This window comes from Candida margitis (genome assembly GCF_024628925.1).
Source record: "Candida margitis strain CBS 14175 chromosome Unknown scaffold19, whole genome shotgun sequence".
Classification (NCBI taxonomy): domain Eukaryota; kingdom Fungi; phylum Ascomycota; class Pichiomycetes; order Serinales; family Debaryomycetaceae; genus Lodderomyces; species Lodderomyces margitis.
Genome location: NW_026261923.1, coordinates 98733 through 121049, shown reverse-complemented (window position 1 = coordinate 121049; position 22317 = coordinate 98733). Strand labels below are relative to the sequence as shown.

General features: G+C 39.0%; 14 protein-coding genes across 14 annotated transcripts; 8 read left to right on the top strand and 6 right to left on the bottom strand. All coding sequences in view use genetic code 12, as the record gives it.

Moving 5' to 3' along the window:
• Positions 1-66: 66 nt before the first annotated feature.
• On the top strand, positions 67-1782 carry PGA5 (1,3-beta-glucanosyltransferase; the record flags this gene model as incomplete). The annotated part of the gene is made up of 1 exon (XM_051817881.1): positions 67-1782. The coding sequence occupies one exon, from the start codon at positions 67-69 to the stop codon at positions 1780-1782; it is 1716 nt and encodes a 571-aa protein (XP_051668941.1).
• A 23-nt stretch (positions 1783-1805) lies between these two features.
• TIM21 (Tim21p) lies at positions 1806-2547 on the bottom strand (the record flags this gene model as incomplete). The annotated part of the gene is made up of 2 exons (XM_051817880.1): positions 1806-1886; positions 1957-2547. 2 exons carry the CDS (start codon positions 2545-2547, stop codon positions 1806-1808), a joined length of 672 nt encoding a protein of 223 aa, XP_051668940.1.
• Positions 2548-3714: 1167 nt separating this feature from the next.
• On the bottom strand, positions 3715-4172 carry CANMA_005492 (60S ribosomal protein uL24; the record flags this gene model as incomplete). The annotated part of the gene is made up of 2 exons (XM_051817879.1): positions 3715-4079; positions 4154-4172. 2 exons carry the CDS (start codon positions 4170-4172, stop codon positions 3715-3717), a joined length of 384 nt encoding a protein of 127 aa, XP_051668939.1.
• Positions 4173-4821: 649 nt separating this feature from the next.
• Positions 4822-6380, top strand: CANMA_005491 (bifunctional fructose-2,6-bisphosphate 2-phosphatase/6-phosphofructo-2-kinase; the record flags this gene model as incomplete). The annotated part of the gene is made up of 2 exons (XM_051817878.1): positions 4822-6308; positions 6356-6380. 2 exons carry the CDS (start codon positions 4822-4824, stop codon positions 6378-6380), a joined length of 1512 nt encoding a protein of 503 aa, XP_051668938.1.
• Positions 6381-6465: 85 nt separating this feature from the next.
• CANMA_005490 (chromatin DNA-binding EKC/KEOPS complex subunit) lies at positions 6466-6783 on the top strand (the record flags this gene model as incomplete). Its single annotated transcript, XM_051817875.1, has 1 exon — positions 6466-6783. The coding sequence occupies one exon, from the start codon at positions 6466-6468 to the stop codon at positions 6781-6783; it is 318 nt and encodes a 105-aa protein (XP_051668937.1).
• Positions 6784-6804: 21 nt separating this feature from the next.
• CANMA_005489 (prefolding complex chaperone subunit) lies at positions 6805-7161 on the bottom strand (the record flags this gene model as incomplete). Its single annotated transcript, XM_051817874.1, has 1 exon — positions 6805-7161. The coding sequence occupies one exon, from the start codon at positions 7159-7161 to the stop codon at positions 6805-6807; it is 357 nt and encodes a 118-aa protein (XP_051668936.1).
• Positions 7162-7276: 115 nt separating this feature from the next.
• CANMA_005488 (ATP synthase complex assembly protein) lies at positions 7277-8329 on the top strand (the record flags this gene model as incomplete). The annotated part of the gene is made up of 1 exon (XM_051817873.1): positions 7277-8329. The coding sequence occupies one exon, from the start codon at positions 7277-7279 to the stop codon at positions 8327-8329; it is 1053 nt and encodes a 350-aa protein (XP_051668935.1).
• Positions 8330-8582: 253 nt separating this feature from the next.
• On the top strand, positions 8583-11321 carry PSY2 (Psy2p; the record flags this gene model as incomplete). Its single annotated transcript, XM_051817872.1, has 1 exon — positions 8583-11321. One exon carries the CDS (start codon positions 8583-8585, stop codon positions 11319-11321), a length of 2739 nt encoding a protein of 912 aa, XP_051668934.1.
• A 493-nt stretch (positions 11322-11814) lies between these two features.
• Positions 11815-12690, top strand: CANMA_005486 (uncharacterized protein; the record flags this gene model as incomplete). The annotated part of the gene is made up of 1 exon (XM_051817871.1): positions 11815-12690. The coding sequence occupies one exon, from the start codon at positions 11815-11817 to the stop codon at positions 12688-12690; it is 876 nt and encodes a 291-aa protein (XP_051668933.1).
• Positions 12691-13469: 779 nt separating this feature from the next.
• On the top strand, positions 13470-14537 carry AGE3 (Age3p; the record flags this gene model as incomplete). The annotated part of the gene is made up of 1 exon (XM_051817870.1): positions 13470-14537. The coding sequence occupies one exon, from the start codon at positions 13470-13472 to the stop codon at positions 14535-14537; it is 1068 nt and encodes a 355-aa protein (XP_051668932.1).
• A 45-nt stretch (positions 14538-14582) lies between these two features.
• On the bottom strand, positions 14583-15287 carry CWH8 (Cwh8p; the record flags this gene model as incomplete). The annotated part of the gene is made up of 1 exon (XM_051817869.1): positions 14583-15287. One exon carries the CDS (start codon positions 15285-15287, stop codon positions 14583-14585), a length of 705 nt encoding a protein of 234 aa, XP_051668931.1.
• Positions 15288-15659: 372 nt separating this feature from the next.
• Positions 15660-18287, bottom strand: CANMA_005483 (karyopherin beta; the record flags this gene model as incomplete). Its single annotated transcript, XM_051817868.1, has 1 exon — positions 15660-18287. The coding sequence occupies one exon, from the start codon at positions 18285-18287 to the stop codon at positions 15660-15662; it is 2628 nt and encodes an 875-aa protein (XP_051668930.1).
• A 621-nt stretch (positions 18288-18908) lies between these two features.
• SEP7 (septin) lies at positions 18909-20741 on the bottom strand (the record flags this gene model as incomplete). Its single annotated transcript, XM_051817867.1, has 1 exon — positions 18909-20741. One exon carries the CDS (start codon positions 20739-20741, stop codon positions 18909-18911), a length of 1833 nt encoding a protein of 610 aa, XP_051668929.1.
• A 782-nt stretch (positions 20742-21523) lies between these two features.
• CANMA_005481 (NADHX epimerase) lies at positions 21524-22273 on the top strand (the record flags this gene model as incomplete). Its single annotated transcript, XM_051817866.1, has 1 exon — positions 21524-22273. The coding sequence occupies one exon, from the start codon at positions 21524-21526 to the stop codon at positions 22271-22273; it is 750 nt and encodes a 249-aa protein (XP_051668928.1).
• Positions 22274-22317: the final 44 nt, after the last annotated feature.

Here is a 22317-nt window from a genome sequence, read left to right as displayed (position 1 = left end):
GTCTGTAATTTTCTTTTTCTTCTTGTTCCACTTATTTCGCAGCCAATCCACCACCAACGCCTACACATGAAATTACTAGCTTTCATTACATTTGCATCTGCTGTTATGGCAAGAGTAGTTCTCAAGAACGAAATTAAAGACCCCACACTCCACCCAATCAAAATTGTGGGCAATAAATTTTACAACAGTGGAACCAACGAACAATTTTTTATTAAAGGTATCGCATATCAGAAATCGCGTGAAGAAGGAGAAGTCTTTGACACAACAACCGAAACCAACTACATTGATCCATTAGCCAACCCATTTACATGCTTACGTGATTTAGACTTTTTGAAAGAGCTTGGTGTCAATGTTGTGCGTATTTACCAAATCAACCCAAATGCCAATCATGATGTTTGCATGGACGCTTTTGCAGAAGCTGGAATCTATATCTTGGCAGACTTGTCTGAACCATATACATCTATCAGAAGAGACTTTCCCAGATGGGATACGGAGCTTTTGAGTCGCTATCAGTCTGTGGTTGATTCTTTGCAAGAGTATAACAATGTGTTGGGATTCTTTGCTGGCAATGAAGTGGCCAATTCTCAACAGAATATCGATGCAGTCCCTTTTGTAAGAAGTGCTGTTCGCGATGTGAAGCAGTACATTCATGACAAAGGCTACAGAAAGATTCCAGTAGGGTATGCTTCTAATGACGATGCTTCTATCCGAGCAAATTTGGCCAACTATTTTGTATGTGATCTCAATGATGAATATTCTCAGTCTGATTTCTTTGCCATCAACGTGTATGAGTGGTGTGGATACTCAACATACATGACATCAGGATACCGTGAATTGACTGCCGTTTTCAACAATTATCCAGCTCCAGTATTTTTCAGTGAATTTGGCTGCAATATAATTACGCCGCGCCCGTTTACAGAAGTTGAAGCGTTGTTTGGGTCAACAATGAGAAAAACATGGTCTGGAGGTATTGCGTATGAATACTTTGAAGAGGTTAATCACTATGGGATAGTCCTGAATAAAAAAGATGGTACAATTTCGAAGTTGTCCGACTTTGAAACATTAAAAACAAGGTTCAACGCAGTGAACCCTATTGGCATCCCTATCGACGAAGTAAAGAGCCGACCAAGTTTAACATGTGACAAGCCATCAGATACTTGGAAAGTATCGCTCGAGCTACCACCATCTCCCGATGTTGGCAAATGTGAGTGTTTGTGGCAATCATTGTCATGCGTTGTTGTCGATAATGGGTCATTCGATGAAGAGGCTTTACTTAAAGACCTTTGCTTCAAAGTTGACTGCGATGAGATAAATGCCAATGGAAGATTGGGAAAGTACGGGAAATACAGCGATTGCAATCCGATAATCAGAGTATCCTATGCATTGAATAAATACTATGAACAGACGGGAAAAAGAAAAGATATATGCACGTTTCAAGGTCGTGGTGAAATTGCGGGGGGTTTTAACGACTTGAGTTCAAAATTTGCCACAGATGGTCGAAATTGTCAAAGTTTATTGGACAAGGTCCACAATGATTACAATACTGAAGTCGTCGACCGCAAGTCAGATGTGGAACCGGATAATGCAAGTAATACAGAAGAAGATGAACAGCTGACAGCGCCACTGGAAACACACGATTACAAAAAGCCAAAATCCACCAAATCAATAAAGAACCCTGGCACAAGTAAATCCAAAATCATCAAATGGCCCACCAAAAAAGAAACCTCATCTGCATCCACAATATCTCCACCTTTCCAACTTTTACTCAAACTCTTTTCATAGTTAGTCCTTTTTAGGACCCCAGTTTAATCCCAAAAACCCTGATCCTTTACCAAGTCTCGCAATTTCTGCTCTTTCGGGTTCAACAATGTATATTCTTCTATGGCCTCTTACATCCAACGCCATATACTCAAATTTGGTATTCCACCATGAGTTATCAACTTGTTCCAAGGTCACCACACCTATTCTACCAGTGCTTGTCTCAACTTGGAACTTCATCACCAAGTGATCCTTACCATCTTTACCTCTAGTCTTTGAGCTTTGGACAGGTCTATTACGCACCCATTTATCGGCAGCAACCATTCCATAAGCTTTCAATCTTTCTCCTGCCGGAAAACCCAATGTCTTTTGTGCTTGTTCATTTTGCTCAATGAGTTTAACAGCTTTGTTGAATGTACGCGTATCCCCAGATGGTAAAAGTAGTTCTGAAAGTATAAGATAAATCACCAAGAGAGCGACTGCTGCTGCTCCCAAAACAATAACCGAGGATAATGAAAATGTAAATGCGCGAGTGATCCTGTTGAGAATTCTTTTCCCTTTGAAATCTTTGTCATGGGCAGGTGGTGGTGGTGGTGCAGTCTTTGTTGAGTACTGGAGTATTGATGATTTGAAGTTGGGTAATTTCTGCAATAATAATGGTTGCGGAGATGGTGAAGAAGTGATGTATGATCTCGCGATTATATTCGCTGGCAATATGAATTGAGTGACTGGAAGCTTGCCAAGTCTAAGCGGTCTTAAAAGTAGTGGATTTGATCTTAATATGTTCATTGAGGGAGTACACAGATGGTAAAGAAAGTTCCTTCTAAGTTCTTTGGTGGTTCTAAAAAAAAAAAGGAAAAGAGAAAGAAAAAAATTGTCAGTCGGTATTGCAAACTGAGCTACCAATTCTAAGTTGAGGTACTTGAGAAGTTGGTGAAGCGACAGAGTATAGTCCTGAATGTTTAAGGTTTAGAATATCGGCTTAGCTATGAATGTATGCTCTAAAGCTCCTTGACTGCTAGATTTTAAACATTATTCAAAATATTTGTGGAATTTAGAGCCAAAATTTCCTAAGAAAAGAAGTAAAGTTCAAAGGGGTGCCAAAAAAAGTTATCTTGTATCCTGAAAATTTAAAAGTAGTTCTTATACTTCCTGATTTGCTAGAAAGTAGGAATACATAGTATAGACCTTGTTTTAACGCCTTCAGAAACAAATATAACGAGTGCAAAATTTAGTTTTTAATTTTGTATGAGGAATATTTGTGGTACATCAATCTACAAACAATGCCCTTTGGCATAGTGGTCGGCGCCGTCTTATGACGACTGACGCCAAATAACACAGTCCGAGTGGCCTAGTTGGTTAAGGTATTAGTTTCCGGAGTTAATGATCGCGGGTTCGAGTCCCGCCTTGGACTGTATTTTTAAACAGATTGAGGGAGATAAGTGAGTTTTTTTTTTGGGACTTTCAGTTACAACCAGAGCTTCGATGGCTTTATCTTGCGTAGAGATTCAACTTTGTGGAGGCTAAAATGTGTTTTCTTTATTTAATTGTCTGGAATTCTTGTATAATTTTTGTATCGCATCAAGACTCTAAAAGTTGAGTAAGTATCTAAATATCTTCTGTCATAGAGGTTGAGCTCGTGACAGTAACGCTTTCGTTCTCTCTTTAGAGTAAAGACTTCGAACTGCGTGCTAGAATAAACTACGCACAGAGAGCAAAGGTTCACAGAGCACGAGTTTGTTCGTTTATCTCTGAATTCGTAGTAAGAATGGAACGAAATCTTGGCAGTGACATCCCTCATAGACCTAACACTTCTGCAATCTTTCCAAATACGACTCTAATGCATCAAGTGAGATTTACCAGTCCAGATAAAAACTACATCTTATGACCTAACTCAGGTCTCACCTCCACTTTAGTCAATAATGCACGCAGAACCTTTATTAATTAACTATACATTTATTCCAATTTACCACCCTTTCTTTCAATCAAAGCTTTTCTGTCTTTGTCCAAGTGCAATTTGGTGATGACAACTTTAGATGGGTGAATGTTCAAAGGCACTGAAGCACCGTTGGACTTTTCCTTTTGTAATTTTTCCAACTGTACGGAGAATTTCAATCTGTAGACACTGTTGATTTTACCTTCTGAACCCTTCTTTGATCCTCTGACGACCAAAACTTCGTCATTTTGTCTGATTGGCAATGACTTGATGTTGTATTGTTGTTTCAATTCTTTTGACAATGGAGCAGACATGATGACTCTTCTCTCAACAGAAGATGAGGAGAAGTGGGCCTTTCTGGCTTTTGAACGAGATGATGAAACGTCTAATCAAAAGTTAGTATAAAGATCAAAACATCAACGTAAACAAGTCAAATGACTTGAAATGGTTCCGACATACCTTGTGAGATCTTAGCCATCTTTGTTTGTAGGTTATGGATTAAAAGTTACTTCAACAGAACTGGGAAGTGAAAAATTTTTATTTTTGGAAAAGGGAAAAAAAAAAAACTTCACCAAGCGAAAAATTTTTCTTTTTTTCTTTCATCAATATACGCTACCATCATTTTTAGTGTATGAAAACAAAAAGAACCCTAGCACGTGATATGAAATTCAGTCTAGAATACCAATAGCCTGTAACTCATGCAGTGTGATTAGATTCACCCTGCAAAAATAAAAAAAAGCTAGGTCCCTTGGAGATGGTTTAGCTAGTAGCAAAAAGGTACTTCCCTTACATTCTAATTAACTTTGTATTATTGCTTCTGTCCCGAGATTAAGGTGTCATTTTGCTATAGAATGCGCTAGAACAAGAAGATAAACACCAGAGGGCCGCTCTAACCACCCATTATATGGCGAAAGATGTTTGAGGCAGCTTGCAAACAGTTTGACAAATATTGCTGCTAGCCAGTCAGGCTGAAGCTTCCACACATGTGCCGAAGTTTGGTCAATGTCGCAAAATTATTGTCGCACATGCAGTTTCGGCAGCACCGTTCCCAAACTTTAATCTTTTTTGCTCCTTATCATCCCCACTCCATTAAAACTACGCACACCACACATACACCAATCCGAATCATGTCTACAAACGAAGCAGCTATCTCAGACGAGGAAGATACAGAAATCCTCCATGGGTTTGGGGCTCAACCTATATCCAGAAACCAAATGAGAACAACAAAACGTTGGTCATTCCACAACAACGCCCGACCAAATTTAGTTGATTTGCCGCTGGAAGTAGGTGGACCTCCAAGGAGGTTGAGTGACATCACCGGAATTGATGGGGTCCATAAACAGATTGACTCGTTGAGTGAACTAGGAGGAGCGCAGTTGTACTCCACGGAGTCTGGTAGATTGTTCCATGCGGGGAAAATCATTATCGCACTCGCTGGCTTACCTGGCAGAGGCAAAACTCACTTGTCTGTATCGTTGACTAGATATTTGAGATGGTTGGGGGTGAAGACACACTCTTTTCATTTGGGTGACTACAGAAGAGCTAGCGCAGAAGACGACTTGACTCACGACTTGTTTGTCCCAAGCCCCAAAAGTGACAGAGCCCATGCGTTGAGAGAAAAAGTTGCAAATGAATGTCTTAATGATATCTTAAATTTTTTCAAAAATGACAAAGGACAAGTTGCTATATACGATGCCGTGAACGCTATTCCTGAATTTAGATTGCAATTGCATAGGAGATTCAAAGATTTGCAGATACAAGTTTTGTTCATTGAGAGTCTAGTGACTGATGATTCGATTGTGATGAAAAACATCGAAGAAGCTGCAAAGTCATCCCCGGACTACAATAATTGGGATTACGACGCCGCGTACAAGGACTATAGCGAGAGAATTAGAGCTCTTGCTCCATACTACCAGGAGATGGGATTGGATCACGAAGAAAAAGACTTGTCTTACATCAAGTTTATAAACTTTGGAGAAAGAATTGAATTGCACAACTCCAACTACGGCTACTTGATCAACAAGGTGGTTTTCTACCTCATGAATGGAAGCATAAAATCAGGATCAGTTTTTTTGGCGAGATGTTACAACAATACTCTAGACTTTAATCAGGACCCTCCATTGGATAAAGACGGATTAGCATATGCTAAAATTTTGACGGACACGGTGATAGGGCAACTCAAATCGGAGGGCAAGACTTACCTCGATAAAATAGAAGGAAAACCCGAATTACACAGAGAGCCATCTGTGGACATGAGACAGCCGGCAGCTGGGGTAGATGGTGTTAATGACAATTCTTTGGTGGTATGGACGTCAGTGAAAAAGAGGACTATTGAGTCAACCCAGTTCCTCCAGCAGAAAAACATTAACGTGAGACATAGAATTCAGTTATCACAAAAGAACCCTGGAGTAGTGGGAACCCTTAGTGAGGAGGAAATTTCCAAGAAGTACCCTGAAGCGTATGCCCAATACATTAAGGACCCTTATCATTATCGTTTTTCCCGCGCAGAGTCCTATCATGACTTGGCAATCAAAATCGAGCCATTGATTTTGGAGATGGAAAGAATGAGTGGGGACTTGTTGGTCATTGCAGACGAAACTATTCTCAGAGTGTTGTATGGATATCTTATGTCGTGCTCTTGTTACGACATACCTACATTAGACTTCAAGAGCGACGAAATAATTGAGATTAAATTTAATGCGTATTCAAACAGCGCGAAGAGAATAAAAATCAAAGAACAAGAAAGTGTATAGTCTTTAACAATAAAATAAATGTTGCTGCCAACTGCTACTTACACCTCTGATGGCTTCACTCAGGAGTTCCACCCAGGAGATGGGCCACATACTACTGATGGATCAACAACACAGATATCTGATATAGTTTTAAACGCTGGTGGTGAAGATCGAGATAAGCCAAGCGCACCAAACGATACGCCAATGGGAGAATTACGAGCAGCACTCACCACACTCCAAGATCAAATCAATGTGTTCCTAACAGATCGAATGAGGGCTGAAAAGGAAAATGATACAGACGATATAGAACGAAAAGTTTTAGACGAAGGAGTTGAAGAGGATAGCGAAAGTGAATAATCATTTGTGTATTATATCTATTTATTTTTTTTCACCAACGATTTTTGTCATGCTATCAACAGTCTTTTCGAGCGTAGTTTGTAGATAATCTTGCTTAATTTTTAGATTCTTTTCCGTATCCTTGTACGATTTACCGTCTTCTGATAACTGTTCAAGGTATGCTCCTGTTTTTTCCGCTATAAAAGCTTTTCCCACTCCTTGCCATACCGTTTCATCGGGGCTGTTTAATGCATTTAGCCTTGAGTTAGTGGATTTGATAACATTTAGATTTGTATGCACACGATCCAACTGCAAGTTCACCATTGATAATTCTGCTCTGGACTTATTTAGTTGATTGTCCATCTCAATGAGGACTTTTTGTAGGGCTTCTTGATTCATACTTTGGCTGTGTAATGGTGTGAACAGTTAAGATCTCCTTACTTTTCTTTTTCATTTTTTTTTTTTTTCTTTGTTAATCAACCATTTGTAAATTCATTCAACAAAGATAAAGGCAATGTTGGTAAGAAATAGAGTTCCCATTCAAAGGGTCGCCTCTTTTGGGATCAGGGTGTTCTCAATAACACTGTTATTGTGCAATCAAAGCAGACTAGCAAATCCTGCATCACTGGGGGGTGACAAAACTGTTGAGCATAATATCAAATCAGAAACAAACCGACTCTCAAAAACTGGTAGTAGGTTCTGGGATAAGGGTCATGTTTATCGCAATGAGAAGACTGGAAGATATGAAATTCAATTAGATGGCAAGACATTGCGCACACCTTTGGGTCTCCCATTGACTTTACCCGAAAGCAAAAAGCAATTAGCCTACTTGATTGCGCATGAATGGATGCACTTGCCCAAGATATCCTTGAAATCTAGTGCTTTGCCATTGACAGGATTGGCAGCTAGAGCCATTGATTTAGAGTCCAGAGGAAATCAAAACAAAGCAGGAAATAATGGGGGTGAAGAGATGCTCGCCATTGAGGATTTGAAACTTAGCATGTTAAAGTACCTCGACACTGACACTTGTCTTATATTTGCAGGAGCAAGAGACTGTGATGGGAAATTGAGACAAAGACAAGAAGAACTTTATCGCCCTTTGATAAAAGAGTACAATGATTTTTTCACAACATATGGATTAAGCAGAAACTTGCTCAAAGAAAATGAAAGAATCGAATTGAAATTTTTAGACTGTGAAAAGGATGGCTTGAGAGGAAATAAACAAAGCTTGAAAACGCAACAGGTGGTGATAGATTGGTTGGACCAATTGAATATTTTTGAATTCATTGCCTTGGAGAAATCCATTCTCACTACAAAATCGTTTCTTTGTGCCGTATCGGTCTTGCGATCAAATGTGTCAGATGAGTCAAGGATGAAGGAAGTATTCCAATTGAACAGGGACTCCAATGACCTATTCTGGCACAAAACTGTCGAAGAAATTATTGAGTTGGGTAATTTGGAAACGATCTTACAAACTGGTGAGTGGGGAGAAGTAGAAGATACGCACGACGTTGAGAAACGTGATTGGTTGAGAAGCTTAACTAGTGCTGCTCTTTTAAGTCACTAGAATTGTAGTTTAGGATAGAGAGATCTTGTACATATTAAAATGTAGAAAACGCGTAAACAATAAAATTTAAACTAAAACACAATAAAAAGAAAAAGTAGTAAAACACACTGGTGAGGAGTAGACTTTATAGTTATAATCAATCGCTATTAGACAAGGAAAACAACGTCGTACCGTTACATAGTAACTCGAAAGGACCACACGTTTTTACAAAAGACTTCACTCGCATTCCAAGAGGGCAAAGAAACCAGCTACAATGGAACAACAAGAGGCAGAGGAAAATGAGTATCTAACTCCCATAACGCAGTCGAAGAAGGAGGAGTTACTACGACTTGAATCTGCAGGTAAAACGCCAAGAAGAGTCAAAGTATATTTACTAAATGGAGATGACTGGATAGATAATGGAACCGGGTTTTGCGTCGGAGAGATTGATGAAGAGACCAAGATGCCTTACTTTCTAGTGCGAAAAGAATCGAAAATGGATGAAATAATTCTCAAATCTAATCTAGAGGGGAGCATTCAGTACCAGCGACAGCAGGATACTCTTATTGTTTGGACCGACCCTTCTGGATCGGATCTAGCCTTGTCGTTTCAGGAAACAGAAGGCTGCGCCGATTTGTGCGACTTCATCATCAAGGTGCAACAGGGGAACTACAGTCCCAACATATCATTGTATTATGTTATTTCCAGACTAGCTGAAGGAGATGATATTACTGAACTAATCACTGGCCCAATTCGATACCCAACCACGCTACCGAATGAGGGGAATTTGGAACGTGTTCTAGAAAGTTTAATTCAAGGAGCCAATTCGCAATTTACAAGAACCAATATTCTGGACTACTTGGTAGAGAGCAAGTACTTTGAGAAGCTTATGAAAATTTTTGAAATTGCTGAGTCTAGTGGTAACACCACTGCCTTACATGATTTGAGTAGCATAACGAAGGTGATGATATCATATAATGAGCCGTCATTACTTGAGGAAATGCTATCGTCTGAAAGAAATATATATATACTTGCAGGCATCTTGGAGTATGATTCTAACTCACCCGGATCCAAACCTGAGCATAGGGCACTTTTGGAGAATCGGTTGTTTAAAACTGTGATTCCGGTAAACGAGCTGGAAATTTTCAAGAGAGATCACTCCTTAACTGTTTTAAAAGAAGTTGTATTGACGAGATTCCTTGATGATCAAACCGCAAGCGAGTTCAACTCGCTAATACATGCAAACCAAATCAAGGTTTTGGAGTACTTGAAAAGTGCTGGAGTACTCGAGAAATTGTTTAATATTTACGAAGACGAGGTCGATGTTGAACTTAAACGTGATGGGGTGAAAATGCTACATCAATATGTACTAATTGCCAAATCAATTCAAAAACATGATTTTTTTGCACTGGTTGTCAAGTCAGGGCTATTTGCGATGGTTAAATTTGCGTTAAGTGATTCCGAGGATAGGATACGAATATTGGGTACTGAGTTAATTGTTACCATCATAGAGCAAAATCTCGCTTCGACGAGCTCAAGTGCAACAGAGCAAGCAATTGATAATTCAGAGCCCCCGATCCGGCCATACTTGGACGAGAATAACCCTAATAATACCCTCGGAAATGGATCGAATGAAAAAGAGGAAATTCCAGAGAACAAGTCTGGATTAATTGCATTTGGTGTTAGTTTTTTGTCGACTTTATGTGACATAATAGCCGACGACGAGCACATAGGGTTGAAGTATCAGGCGTTTGAAGCATTGAAAACGCTACTAGACCAAAGCATGCTAGAAAATGTGGGAGACACATTCCTGGAGCAACTCACATACAAACTGCAAGTGGAAGAGAGAAGTTTAAGCCAAAAGGATACCGAGGGGTCTATTGAGGATAAAGTTGACGGAGCAAACAGGTGTAATCAGTTGAAAGCTTTCTATATGAAAGTGGCACCAAGATTGTTTGCAAAATTGACCGCAATCGGTGGTTCTAGCGGACCGGTTGAGCCAATAACACGAGCAGACTCAACATTGTTTCTGCTACTTTGCGAGTTTATCATATTTGGCGCAAGTGAGCGCGACATTGCAGACTTTAAGAAATTCATTATTGAATGTAAAGTTTTGAAAGGAATGGTTTCGCTATTAAACTTTGAGTGCAAAAAAGTTTTGAGACTCCACGTTGTGAGATGTTTGAGAAGCATTGTTTTACTCAATGATGATGAGTTAACTGATTACTTGTTAGAAAATGATATCCTCGGAGGTTTATTTCTGTATTTTGAATCAGTCTCAAATCAAAATGACATGTGCAATTCAGCATGTTTAGACTTTTTGAATATAATTCGAACCCAAAGCGATGCAAAAAACTTTGGAAAGAGGAGGAACTTTAAGTTGATTGCCGAATTTTTAAGTAAACACCATGGCCAACTCTTACAATCTGTATCATGCATGATGATTGGACCCAATTTAGCTACCCTTGTCGAAAACAACTTCAATGAAACTGAGAGCTTGACTTTGGGAATATGTGGAGAGACAAATCTTGAGCAGCTAGGAATGCACGAAAGTTTTATGCGTAATGGGTTCAAGTGCCATGAGGATATTGAAGAATTGAGTTTGGGAAATATCCATCGTGATGCCTCGAAAAGTTCTGGTGATGACTTGTTGTGTGTTGTTTCATCACGCAATGGAAGACGCAAATCAAAAGAGGGACCAGATGAGGAAGATGCTAATGCTGAGCATAAGTCATATACAAATAGTTCAAAAATTGGAGACAAAAGACCGCGGGATCAGCATCAAACGTCGGATATAACAATTACAAGTGTGACAAAACGAAGAAGCTATATTGAAACGAAAGAAGAAAACTGTCTTGAGGAACGCCTCGCAGAAAAGACATCGACTTCTCGTGTGCATGATTCATCTCCGAAGGATATTCACAAACCCGATGGCTCTGCGGATAAAAAAGAGCTTGCGACTGTCCAGGGAACACTAATTGAAGCTAGTGGACATGGAGGACGCGATGGTTGAGTGCGGACTTTATGTTTGAATTTTGTGTGCTGTTTTTTTGTAACTTTTCAGAGGCTCAGTAAAACGGTAGATTAAAAATAATCCGTTGCAAAATGCTCCGCATATGGTGTCGGCCAAGTAGTGGATCACACACTACGTTCATGGGGCCTGTATCGAATTTTGTGGACCGCGCGATAGAAACGTGTAGATTGTTTAACGTATGTCTGCATAGTTTGTAACTACAATGTGTATCTGTTAATTGTAATGAAAACATGTTAAATCCGTTAAGCATTTTATTTTATATTTCATCTGCCGAGGATCTTTGGGGAAAATTAGAGCAAAATAAAAAAATAAAAAGAAACAGAAAAAAAAAGGAGTTTAAAAAAAACTGTGGGGATTGGAAAAGATATCCTGACTATATATATATTTACGTATATTCATCACAAGTTTTTTCTCAAACTGCACCGAATTAATTAGAGAATCAGCAAAGTAATTACTCAGATATATCCCCAAAATGACTACATTAGATCAATCATACGTAACAAATGGTAGTTGGAAACCAGATCTTTTCAAAGGTAAAGTTGTTTTCGTCACTGGAGGCGCAGGTTCAATTTGTAAAGTTCAAACCGAAGCTTTGATTTTATTAGGTGCAAACGCAGCTATTGTTGGTAGAAACAAGGAAAAGACCGATGCCGCTGCAAAGGAATTGGAAGGATTAAGATCAGGTGCCAAAGTTGTTTCATTGCCAAATATTGATGTCAGAGATATCAAGCAAATGTCGGCTGCCGCAAACAAAGCAGTCCAAGAATTGGGTAGAATTGATTTTGTTATTGCCGGTGCTGCAGGAAACTTTTTGGCCGATTTTACCCACTTGTCCTCCAACGCATTCAGCTCGGTTGTCAATATTGATTTAATTGGTTCGTTCAATACCGTTAAGGCTTGTTTTGAAGAATTGAGGAAAAACAAGGGAGCCATCATCTTTGTCAGTGCAACATTGCATTACTACGGTGTTCCATTCCAAATTCACGTTGGTGCTGCCAAGGCCGGTGTTGATGCCTTGTCAAATGCCTTGGCCACTGAATTGGGACCTCTTGGTATTCGATCAAACTGTATCGCTCCAGGTCCTATTGCCGATACCGAAGGTATGAGAAGATTGGCACCTGGTACTTTAGATAGTGTTAAGAATGGTGTTCCCTTGCAAAGGTTGGGAAGCAAGCAAGATATTGCTGATGCTACTGTTTATTTATTTTCACCAGCCGCAAGTTTTGTCACTGGTGATGTCTTGGTTGTTGATGGTGGTGCATGGCAAATTGGTCAAGGTATTGGAAGTGCTGACTACCCCGTTACACTCAAAAATGTGCAAAATGGTGAGGTTAACTTTAAGTTATAGATTAAGGTAAATAGTGCAATTGAAGAGTGAGCTGTTAGTTTGTTGTTATTTGTAAGATTGGAGCATTCTAGGCATAGGGTTGTTGTACGCAGAAGTGCACATAACTATTTATTCCCATTCGCTAAGATCAAGCTTCTGATTTTGGATACATTGTAGATAGCTCAATCTTTTGCTAAAATTTTAGCAAATTCTTTTCAAGAATCCACAAGTGGCAAGTGAATCCTATTTTATCAAAAAGGTGGTAAGATATAAACTGACCACTAAACTTTTCATTGCTTTATCCTTTACATAGTAGTTCTAATACTATATTTACTCCTCTGATAAGCATTTTGCAACTGAGGCGGATCCACGTGACTTTGTTTCAGGTTTTGCACTTCCGCCTCAATGAATTTTGAAGCTTGGAATTTTACGTGTGTTGAGAACTTGTCAATCTTTATGGTACCTTGGAATTCCTGTAGTACTATATCACAACCAATCCAAACTATTGGCTCTTAACACAGATGTGTATGAGGAATGGTTCTTGGATTGACGCGTGTTGTTCTTCCCCCCCTTCTAGGACAAATTTCAAATTTTTTGCGTGTTGGCTTTTGTTGTTATCAACACAGCAAAAGAAAAAACAAAAATAGAAAAAAAAACAGAAAAAAATTACCACGGAGGAAAATTTCTTCATAATAGAGATCAGAAAGATACTCATATATCTTCGGAATAGTCCTTTAAGAATAAGCTTCTGACACTGACTTCTGTATCCCAAACCTACTGATATAAATCCCATTTCAGTCATGTCAGTCGACCCAGATTCACGCAGGAAGTTATTGAGTTTACAGAAAATTGGCGAAAACAAGAAATGCTTTGATTGTGGTGCACCCAACCCACAGTGGGCTTCCCCCAAATTCGGGGCATTTATCTGCTTAGAATGTGCTGGTATACATAGGGGATTGGGGGTTCATATATCTTTTGTACGATCAATAACAATGGACCAGTTCAAACCAGAAGAAACTTTACGAATGGAGAATGGAGGAAATGAAAGGTTGAGGAAATACTTTGAAGAAAATGGCGTCGACTTAAGTTTGCCAGCAAAGCAAAAATTTGACAATTATGTGGCTGAGGATTATAAAGAGATTTTGACTTGTGAAGTTGAAGGAAGGGAGTACGTGCCAAAAGATCACTCAGGGGAGGAGTTGCCAAATAAGGATAGCATTACTACAACAGCTACACCAACTTCCGCACGTGCAGGCCCTGGCTTCTCCAAAGAGCAAAAGGACAAGAATGAATCGTACTTTGCTAGCTTAGGGGCCAAGAATGAAACGAGACCAGATGATCTTCCGCCATCACAAGGGGGAAAATATGCAGGTTTTGGTAATACACCAGCGCCTGCATCCAATGGTACTTCAGCAGGTAAATCATCGTTTTCCAGTTTTACGGTGGACAATCTCCAAAAGGACCCATTGGGTACTTTTACCAAAGGGTGGGGGCTTTTCTCTTCAACAGTGGCTAAATCAGTTCAAGAGGTTAATCAAAGCGTTATCCAACCAAGCTTGAGTCAAATACAAGAAAGCGAATTTAGTGCTGAGGCTAAAAAGGCAATGGCACAATTTGGTCAAAGAATGCAAGAGACTGGTAAATATGGCCAAGAAACTTTTCAATCCTTTACAAAAGAAGTGAATGAGAATGGACTTAACAAGACTATTGACCATAGATTTAATGGATTGTGGGCCAAAACAGAAGGTAATGATGATGTTCCAGTTGCCTTTGGGTACAAGAAGTCTGACAATGGTGTCAAGTATGAAAGTTTATCAGGAGGTTCCAATTCCAAATCACAAGATGAAGATAAATGGGATGACTTTTGAGGAATGAATAGTTTATATACAAAGTATTAGATACAGAGGGTGATGTCATATATTCTTCTTTTTCAACTCTTTCACACTTCTCTTTTGTAGCAAGTAAGTATCATACTCATCTTTAAAAGTTTGATAACAGTGATGATAAGAATCCTTGATGTGAAAATTTTTGACAACAGGCCAATTCAATACCCAGTCAACGAGTCCAACATCTCTCACCAACGAGCTAAATATAAAGTAGAAAATGCCAAACGCAACTCCAACTGTAACTCCAACGACTACTTGCTGCCAGGTATGATAAATTAAATACACTCGTGATCCAGCAACACCTAACCCTACACTAGCCAAAATCACAGCCCATGTCAATTTCTGCCATTTCTTCAAATGTCCAATCTTGAACACGATAATGCACGTGTAATAAGCAGCGAAAAACCCAATAAATTGAGAATGAGCACTAGGCATCCCATAACTAAGACTACCACTACCAAACTCACGATGAAAATCAGGCCTTGGGTTCTTGAGTAAAACTTTTAAAATCTTATTGACAATTTCCGAACACAAATGCCCAGCAACCACAATCACTGGTTCAATTTCTCTCGTGACGAGGAACCACAGTAGGTAAAACACCATGATGTATACCGGTAGTAAAGTGAATTGCACTGCTACGATGGATATTATGTCATTGGGGTCGTAAAGAACATAAGTTTGGTCAAATGGTATATAGCTTGGCATAACCGGTGGAGCTATATCTGACGACATTGGAACACAGCTTTACCGGTACTGACAGCTGTTTGGCAAACCAAATTGGAGTTTGAATGGAAAAACAAAAATCAACACCAAAATTTTTTTTCATAACGCGTATTGGACTTACGAGAAGACAATTTGATTTATAAATTTTTTATTTATTTTATATATATATATATGTGAGAGGACATTAGAGTTCGTGAGAGATGAAGGAGGAGGAAAGGGGGAAGGGGATGACTATTTAAGAAGAGGGGAGTGGTAGTTGCGGGCATTTATGCACCGACATCTAATGTGAATATGAATTCTGATGAAAAATGATTTCCGAAAACACTTGATGAACAATGCATAATCTGGTTTGAAAAAGTTTCTTCAAATCACCAACTGGGTTTAACCCATTGCAGCCGGGATCAGTAGTTGTCTCTTTTGTTGCTCTCTGGCCCATCTTGCGGAATCCTTGGTCTTTTCGTCAAATAATGCATTAGATCTAGTCTTTTTGATAAACTCTGTCACCCAATCGGCTTCAAAGTACGCTTTAAATTGACCTTGGGGATACATTGCAGCAATATCACCCAACAAACCGGTGGCCGCCCTAGCAACTGATTCAGTAGATGCCATGTGAGGATCTGAGGCAACTTTGTGGATGTATTGCAATATGCCACCAACAACAGGGTACAATTTCTCAGGTTGATCGGAAAACCCGGCTGTGATACCAACAAAACAATCTAGTACTGATTCTCTCACATTGAGCACGTAATCAATGGTTTCCAATGAACCGTCTTCAGGCTCAATTGAAGCTGCTTCGGTACATATGTTCATTACATACTCAAGATAAGGCTCAAAGTTGGGCCCAATCGCAGCTGCAACATCACCAAATGCCGACACAATTGCTGGTCTAAGCTCACGCTTTATATCAGGGTTGCTTAAAGTATTTCCGAGTATTGTCATTAAACCATTCAAGTACTCGCTGATTTGCAATCCGAGGTTTTGTGCTAAATCTCCCACCAAACCAATAGCAGTGAAAGCAGTTGGTGAATCGACATTCTCCAATGCTCTAGTTAAGTATGGTAAAAATACTGGCATATACTTTAAAAAGTTGTTACCTATGGCCCCTGACAATGCTGAAATCGCAATAAATAAGTCTTCCTCAATAAGGGAATTGGGCTCTTGAGCAGCTATCAATTTGACGAATCGCTCCATCAAGTTGTCGGCGGCATTTATCACTTCTGAGTCCAACTTTCTAATAATTGTGGTCAATAATGCTAATATGTTGGTTTGTAATTCTTCCAAGTTACCTTTATCTTCAGTTGTTGTTACTTGGGATTGCAATTCAATAGTTGACTCTAATCTTGACAACACTTCTGATGCAATATTATGCACGACTCCCATAGTGTCTTTAGCACTGTATGTGACAAAAGTTGATAATGCTTCATAAGCAGAAGCACGAGAACTGTACTCGTTATCTCCTTTTCCAGAGAGTTGCATCAACACTGGGATGATAGTAGGATAAAAGGGGGACATGGCATTGGTTTCAGCATTGGGATCAGAACACAATTGTTCAACCAAATTCATCAAGGTCCAACAACAATTTGTTGACACCTTTGGATGATCTTGCAAGCCTTTCACTAGAGCTTCCAACAATTGTGGTAACTGGGTTTGAATATTTATAGCATCAACAACCATATCAGCAATTCGTCCAAGACACCATGCTACGGTCTCTTTCACTTGCAAGCTGGAGTCAGTTATCAAGCCAAGTATAGGTGTTAATGCCTCGCTGATTATTGTCTTCAACTGTTCATGATCTGGACCATCTAAAATAGAGCCAAATGCCATAACTGCTGCTTCTCTTGACCTCCAGTTCTCAGCATTGGAAATATTGGAGCTAACAAAATGGATTGTTGGATCCACAACATAATTGCCAATGTTTTGAGCATACAATTGCAAGCAAGCACCAGCGGCCATTGCAACCGACCAATCATCATCTTCAGGATCTTCATTTTGTCTAGTAAGTAATGTTAACAAGGTTGGTAATACTTCACTGGACGCAATCAATGCAAAGTTATACGACACTAAATCGGGATTCTGCGCATCTTGCAAAGGATCCAATCCCAATTCCAGTCTCTGCATTGCAATATCCGACTCTTCCTCACACACTGTAGACCAAAACTCCACAGCCATGCAAGAAACCTTTTCATCCGAGCTTTGCATACCGGATACAGTCAAGCCGTACAATGCCTTCTCCATATAAAGAGCCATGAATTTATAATACAATGACATAATTCTCGCAAGACAGCCAAAAGCACTGGCTTGTAATTCCGAATCGTCTGCTTGAGTGGCCTCACAAACAACTTGCATTATGTAGTTTCTCTCTCCTTCCGTTTCAAAATTGTATTTGATAAACTCTAAAGAGTTAACAAGGGCATTCAATGCAGTGATTCTCACCAAATTTGATGGTTCATTACTTTGGACACCTTGTATAATTGCAATCAAAATTCCTGACGCTTGGGATAAGATGTTTGCATTTGTTGGATCGGCACTTTCGCAGATGTAACCAATGGTCAATTGTGATGTACGCTTTACATGTTCAGGATTCTCCATCTTGGTGTTTTCAATAATAAGGGGTATTAACTCGGGCCATTCACCTCTGGGCAATTCAATGTCAGCAATAGCAGCCACCAATTGAGCAGCGGTACTTGCTACTTTCTGATTTGATATCTTCAACCCTTGGACTGCATTATCCTTGATTTTCTTTTTCAACTCGGGGTTTAACTTTAACCAGCGATCCTGTTGGGCCAATTTAGTTCTTTGATCCTTTGAAACCAATTGATTCTTGAGCCCAATACCGGCCAACATCCTCACTTCTGTCTTGGCTTCATCATTATTCAAAGCTTCGATCAATAGCGAGATGTACTCCTGAAAGTGGTTATTTGCTGCCTCATTCAATTCGATTTCAGCCTGAGTTCTTTGTGTTGGATCGGGACTCAAGATCGCATTTTCCAATAGTTGAAGGATATCCATTGTGTTAATCTCTTTGATGGGCTTTAGTTAGTGATTGAATAGATCTGCTGCCCTTAATCTCTGGAAATCCTCTGTAGTAAAAAGATTAGATGGTTGTGATCCAACTTTTTATATATTTTTTTTTTTATTTTTTAATTTGGGATTTAGCTAATAATTGCCCTCTCTCTTTTTCTCTCTTTTTCTCTCTTTCTTTTTTTCTTTCTTTTGGGTTGTTGTTTGTTGTTCTGTTGTTTTTGTTGAAGCAAAAAAAAACATTTAAATTTTTAGTTTCTTTTTTTTTTCTCTCTTTTAATGCCATTTAATTTTATTTTAATGACACTGTCCAAATAGACATTGACATATTGCTAGTTGTGCAATACATGCTTTGCTGTGTGCTTCTAAATCTACATCTCTACAGTGCAATAAGTTGAGTTTTGCATTGACCTGTTAATGTTCTTATATACGCTAGACTAGCGTATTTACTCCAGGTCAATGATGACAACTTTCACAGGGAAATTCTCAATAACAAATGTATTTCACCAGTATTCAAAGGATGTTCTCTTTCTTTTCTTTTTGGAAATAAACAAAAAAACTAAAGTAAAACATGAATTAGTTGTCTTCTTCTAAACCTTTATCAAAGCATTAGCGTTGATGTTGATGTTGTTCACTTACTATCGAGTGCAAGTCTGTCAACGTTTCATCCTTTTGGATATGGCCATTGTTAGGGTCCACTGACTCATGTGCATGATGTGAATGATCATGTTCATTAACCACTTCAACATTTTCACTTGCCTTTGATGAGACTTCACTGGCACTCAGTTTACGCTGTTTTGCCAATTCCAACTGCCTCAACAAATTCTTCTCTTTTAGCTTCAACTCATGTGCTTTCTTCTCCAATAATGCCGCCCTCGCAGCTAATTCTTTAGCACTAGCCTTTTCCATTTCCTCCAACTTGTTCTGTCTCTCAAGATTTCTTTCATGTCTAATGACATAGGGGACAGTTTCCGAAATTTGACGCAATTGGTTTCTTTGAGGACCAATGGATAGCCTTTTAAAGGCATTACTATTGGGGTTTTTATCATTCACTATAGTGGTGGAAGTGCTTGAATTAAAGTTTCCGTGTGATCTCAAGTAGGGTGATGAATTAGAAGAAGCATTGTCATCTATCAACATCGAAGTAGACTTCTTGAGTGAAGAATGTGACGAACCAAGAGAATGGTTATCCAAACCTTCGCCCTGGGTCGTAATTTCACCATCGTTTGTTTCATTTGCAAGTTGTGCCAAGTTGGATAACGACGGAATAGCAGCATCTGATATTCCACCTTTACCTTCACCTTGATGGTGCTCAACAGTGTCGTGAAATTCACTATCCTCATACTCATCATCATCTAAAACGCCACCACCGGTAACTTTTGTTAATCTCTCAGTTCTGTAGGTTTCGTATAAAAAGTCGTGTGTCAAGTCCTTCAAATCTTGCAAATGCGAACCCAACAAGACTGATTTTAAAATGACAAAGTCACTTATCGTAGTGTCGTTAATATCTACCAAACCCCAAGGATACTGTCTTGCCCTTATGATTTTAGACTCACCGGTTTTCTTGTCTCTAATTTCAAAAGATTCTTCTGATGTAATGACAGCAAATGGCTGCAAATTGGAAAGAAATTTGCATTCTTGTATCAAGTCATAATCTTCCTCTTCATCGTATTCATTCAAAAAGTTATCAAATTGAAAAATTGGTACGTTAAATTTTTCAATATCAATTCTAATCTGCTGTTTAAAATGTTGCAACTCATTCGAAGTAAATGAATCAGCCCTTCCAATAACAGGAATAATGTTGACATATTTCGACAATCTTTTCATACATTGAATGTCAAGTTCCCTCAATCCGTGTCCAGTTGGAGTGATAAAATAAAGCATGACATGAACTCTAGTATCAGTAAAACGAGGGTTTCTTCTGATACGTGTTTCCTCTGCCAAAACAAGATCAAACTGTTGTTTCAAGTAATTTTCGATTTCAACAAAACACAACTCATTGTTCAAATTTTCTCCAAATCCCGGAGTATCTATAATATTCAAGATTAACTTAAGATTATCATCGTCAACAACTTCCACCTTGGTCTCAGTTAAGGCAATACCGGGCTCTTCGTCAATAGTATTTGGATTAAACTCATTTCTAGTCAACATTGATGTATTAGGCAAGGCCACCGACTTGGCAGAAGTAAAAGCCAAGGTTTTAGTTTCACAGTCTTTAAGCGATGAACCCAATGATGGGTTTTCATAACGATGGTCCAAGACCCTCTTGTTTAATAAACTATTAACAAATGTTGTTTTACCAGTTCCCAGTTCACCGACAACCATCATTGTGAACTTGACTGCCTTTTTGGCATCTTTCCGGTAATTGATGATAGGAGAATGGCGTGAAGAAGGTCCATTACCATTCCTCAAACTTGGTGATTCATAGTTATACAGGTCCATTGTGGAGAAATTTGACACGTTGGTGATTTAATAAAGCGTGTCCCTTAATCAAAATTTTGCGTGGTGAAATTTGTTTCTAAGGTTTTTTTTTTTACCTTGGGCAAAGCGTAAGGCAGTTAGTTGAGAATAGTGGGGTATATTTTTATTTTGGCTTGATGGAGTATAAGGATAGTCTAGAATATTATCAAAATAAGTGGTGGATGTATATATCTGCGTCCTTCTCTTTCCTTTGCCCTTGTGAATTGAAGGGTTGTAACTTTGTTGATCTTTTGATCTTTGACAATTTTTTCCATTTTGTATTTTTGTTTTTATTGCCTAAAAAAAAAAACAATATTCACTACATATTTGTTGTGTTGTGTTTTTTGTTATTTTGTCTTTCGTGTCGCATTCCACACTATTGCGTCTTTGAATATCCTCTATATGCAGAACGACACGTAAATCATCTTCTAAAGTACAAACTGGAAAAGAATAAGCGACAATCTTCATTGAGTGTAGAATCATCGCTACTCGTGGCGTCTAAGAGACAAACAATAGAAAAATATTTCAATTATCACTGAAGATAGACCTAAAATGGTTGTTGAATATCCTCGCTCAAGTTGGCTTCAAAGGGGCAAGGAAGGGGTCGACTAAAGGGGATCTAGCGCTACCATTAATGTATCATATGACTATGCTCCATACAGTTGCTTTTGAAATAATTGCTTTGATTTGAAAGTGCCTTTTTGATCTATCTACAGGCATTCTTTCTACTCAATCAAATACAATTCATCTCAAGCCAACCAATTATGTCAGCAGCTTTCAAAACGTTATCAGCAAAGGCTGCAGCTCAGCTTGATAAAGAGTTGATGTCAACTGGTGCATTTTCCATTGACCAATTGATGGAGCTTGCGGGATTAGCGGTTGCAAAAGCTATTTACAAACAATACCCCCCACAGAAAACAGCTTCACCGCTGCAAAAAGTATTAGTATTAGTTGGTCCAGGAAACAATGGAGGAGACGGACTAGTTGCCGCTCGTCATTTGAAAACTTGGGGTGCTTACGAACCAGTTATATATTACCCCAAAAAATCATCAAAAAGTGAGTTAATCAACCGTTTAGTTCAACAATTGCAAAATCTAGATATAAAAGAAGTTTCGACTTTGGATGAAATAAAGCAGTTGCTTAGTACAAAAGGTGAAGTGGCTGTTACTTTGGATGCAATTTTTGGATTCTCTTTCAAACCACCCATCAGAGAGCCATTTAATGATGTCATTGGCTACCTTTCTCAGAACCACGATTCTCTACCACCGGTATTCTCAGTGGACATCCCTTCAGGATGGGATGTTGATGAAGGACCAACTGACATTGACATACACGCTGCTGGATTGATCAGTTTAACAGCACCAAAGCCTTGTGCTGAAAGATTTGTGAAGAGTGGACCCAACAAGGTTCACTACTTGGGTGGCCGTTTCATCAGTCCTACAATCGCCAAGAAGTACGGTATTGAGGATATCTTGGATAAATATAAAGCCGATGAATTGATTACCAAGCTATAAAAGGTATGTGCTTTGTATATCGAAGTTTTTTGTAATGAGTATAA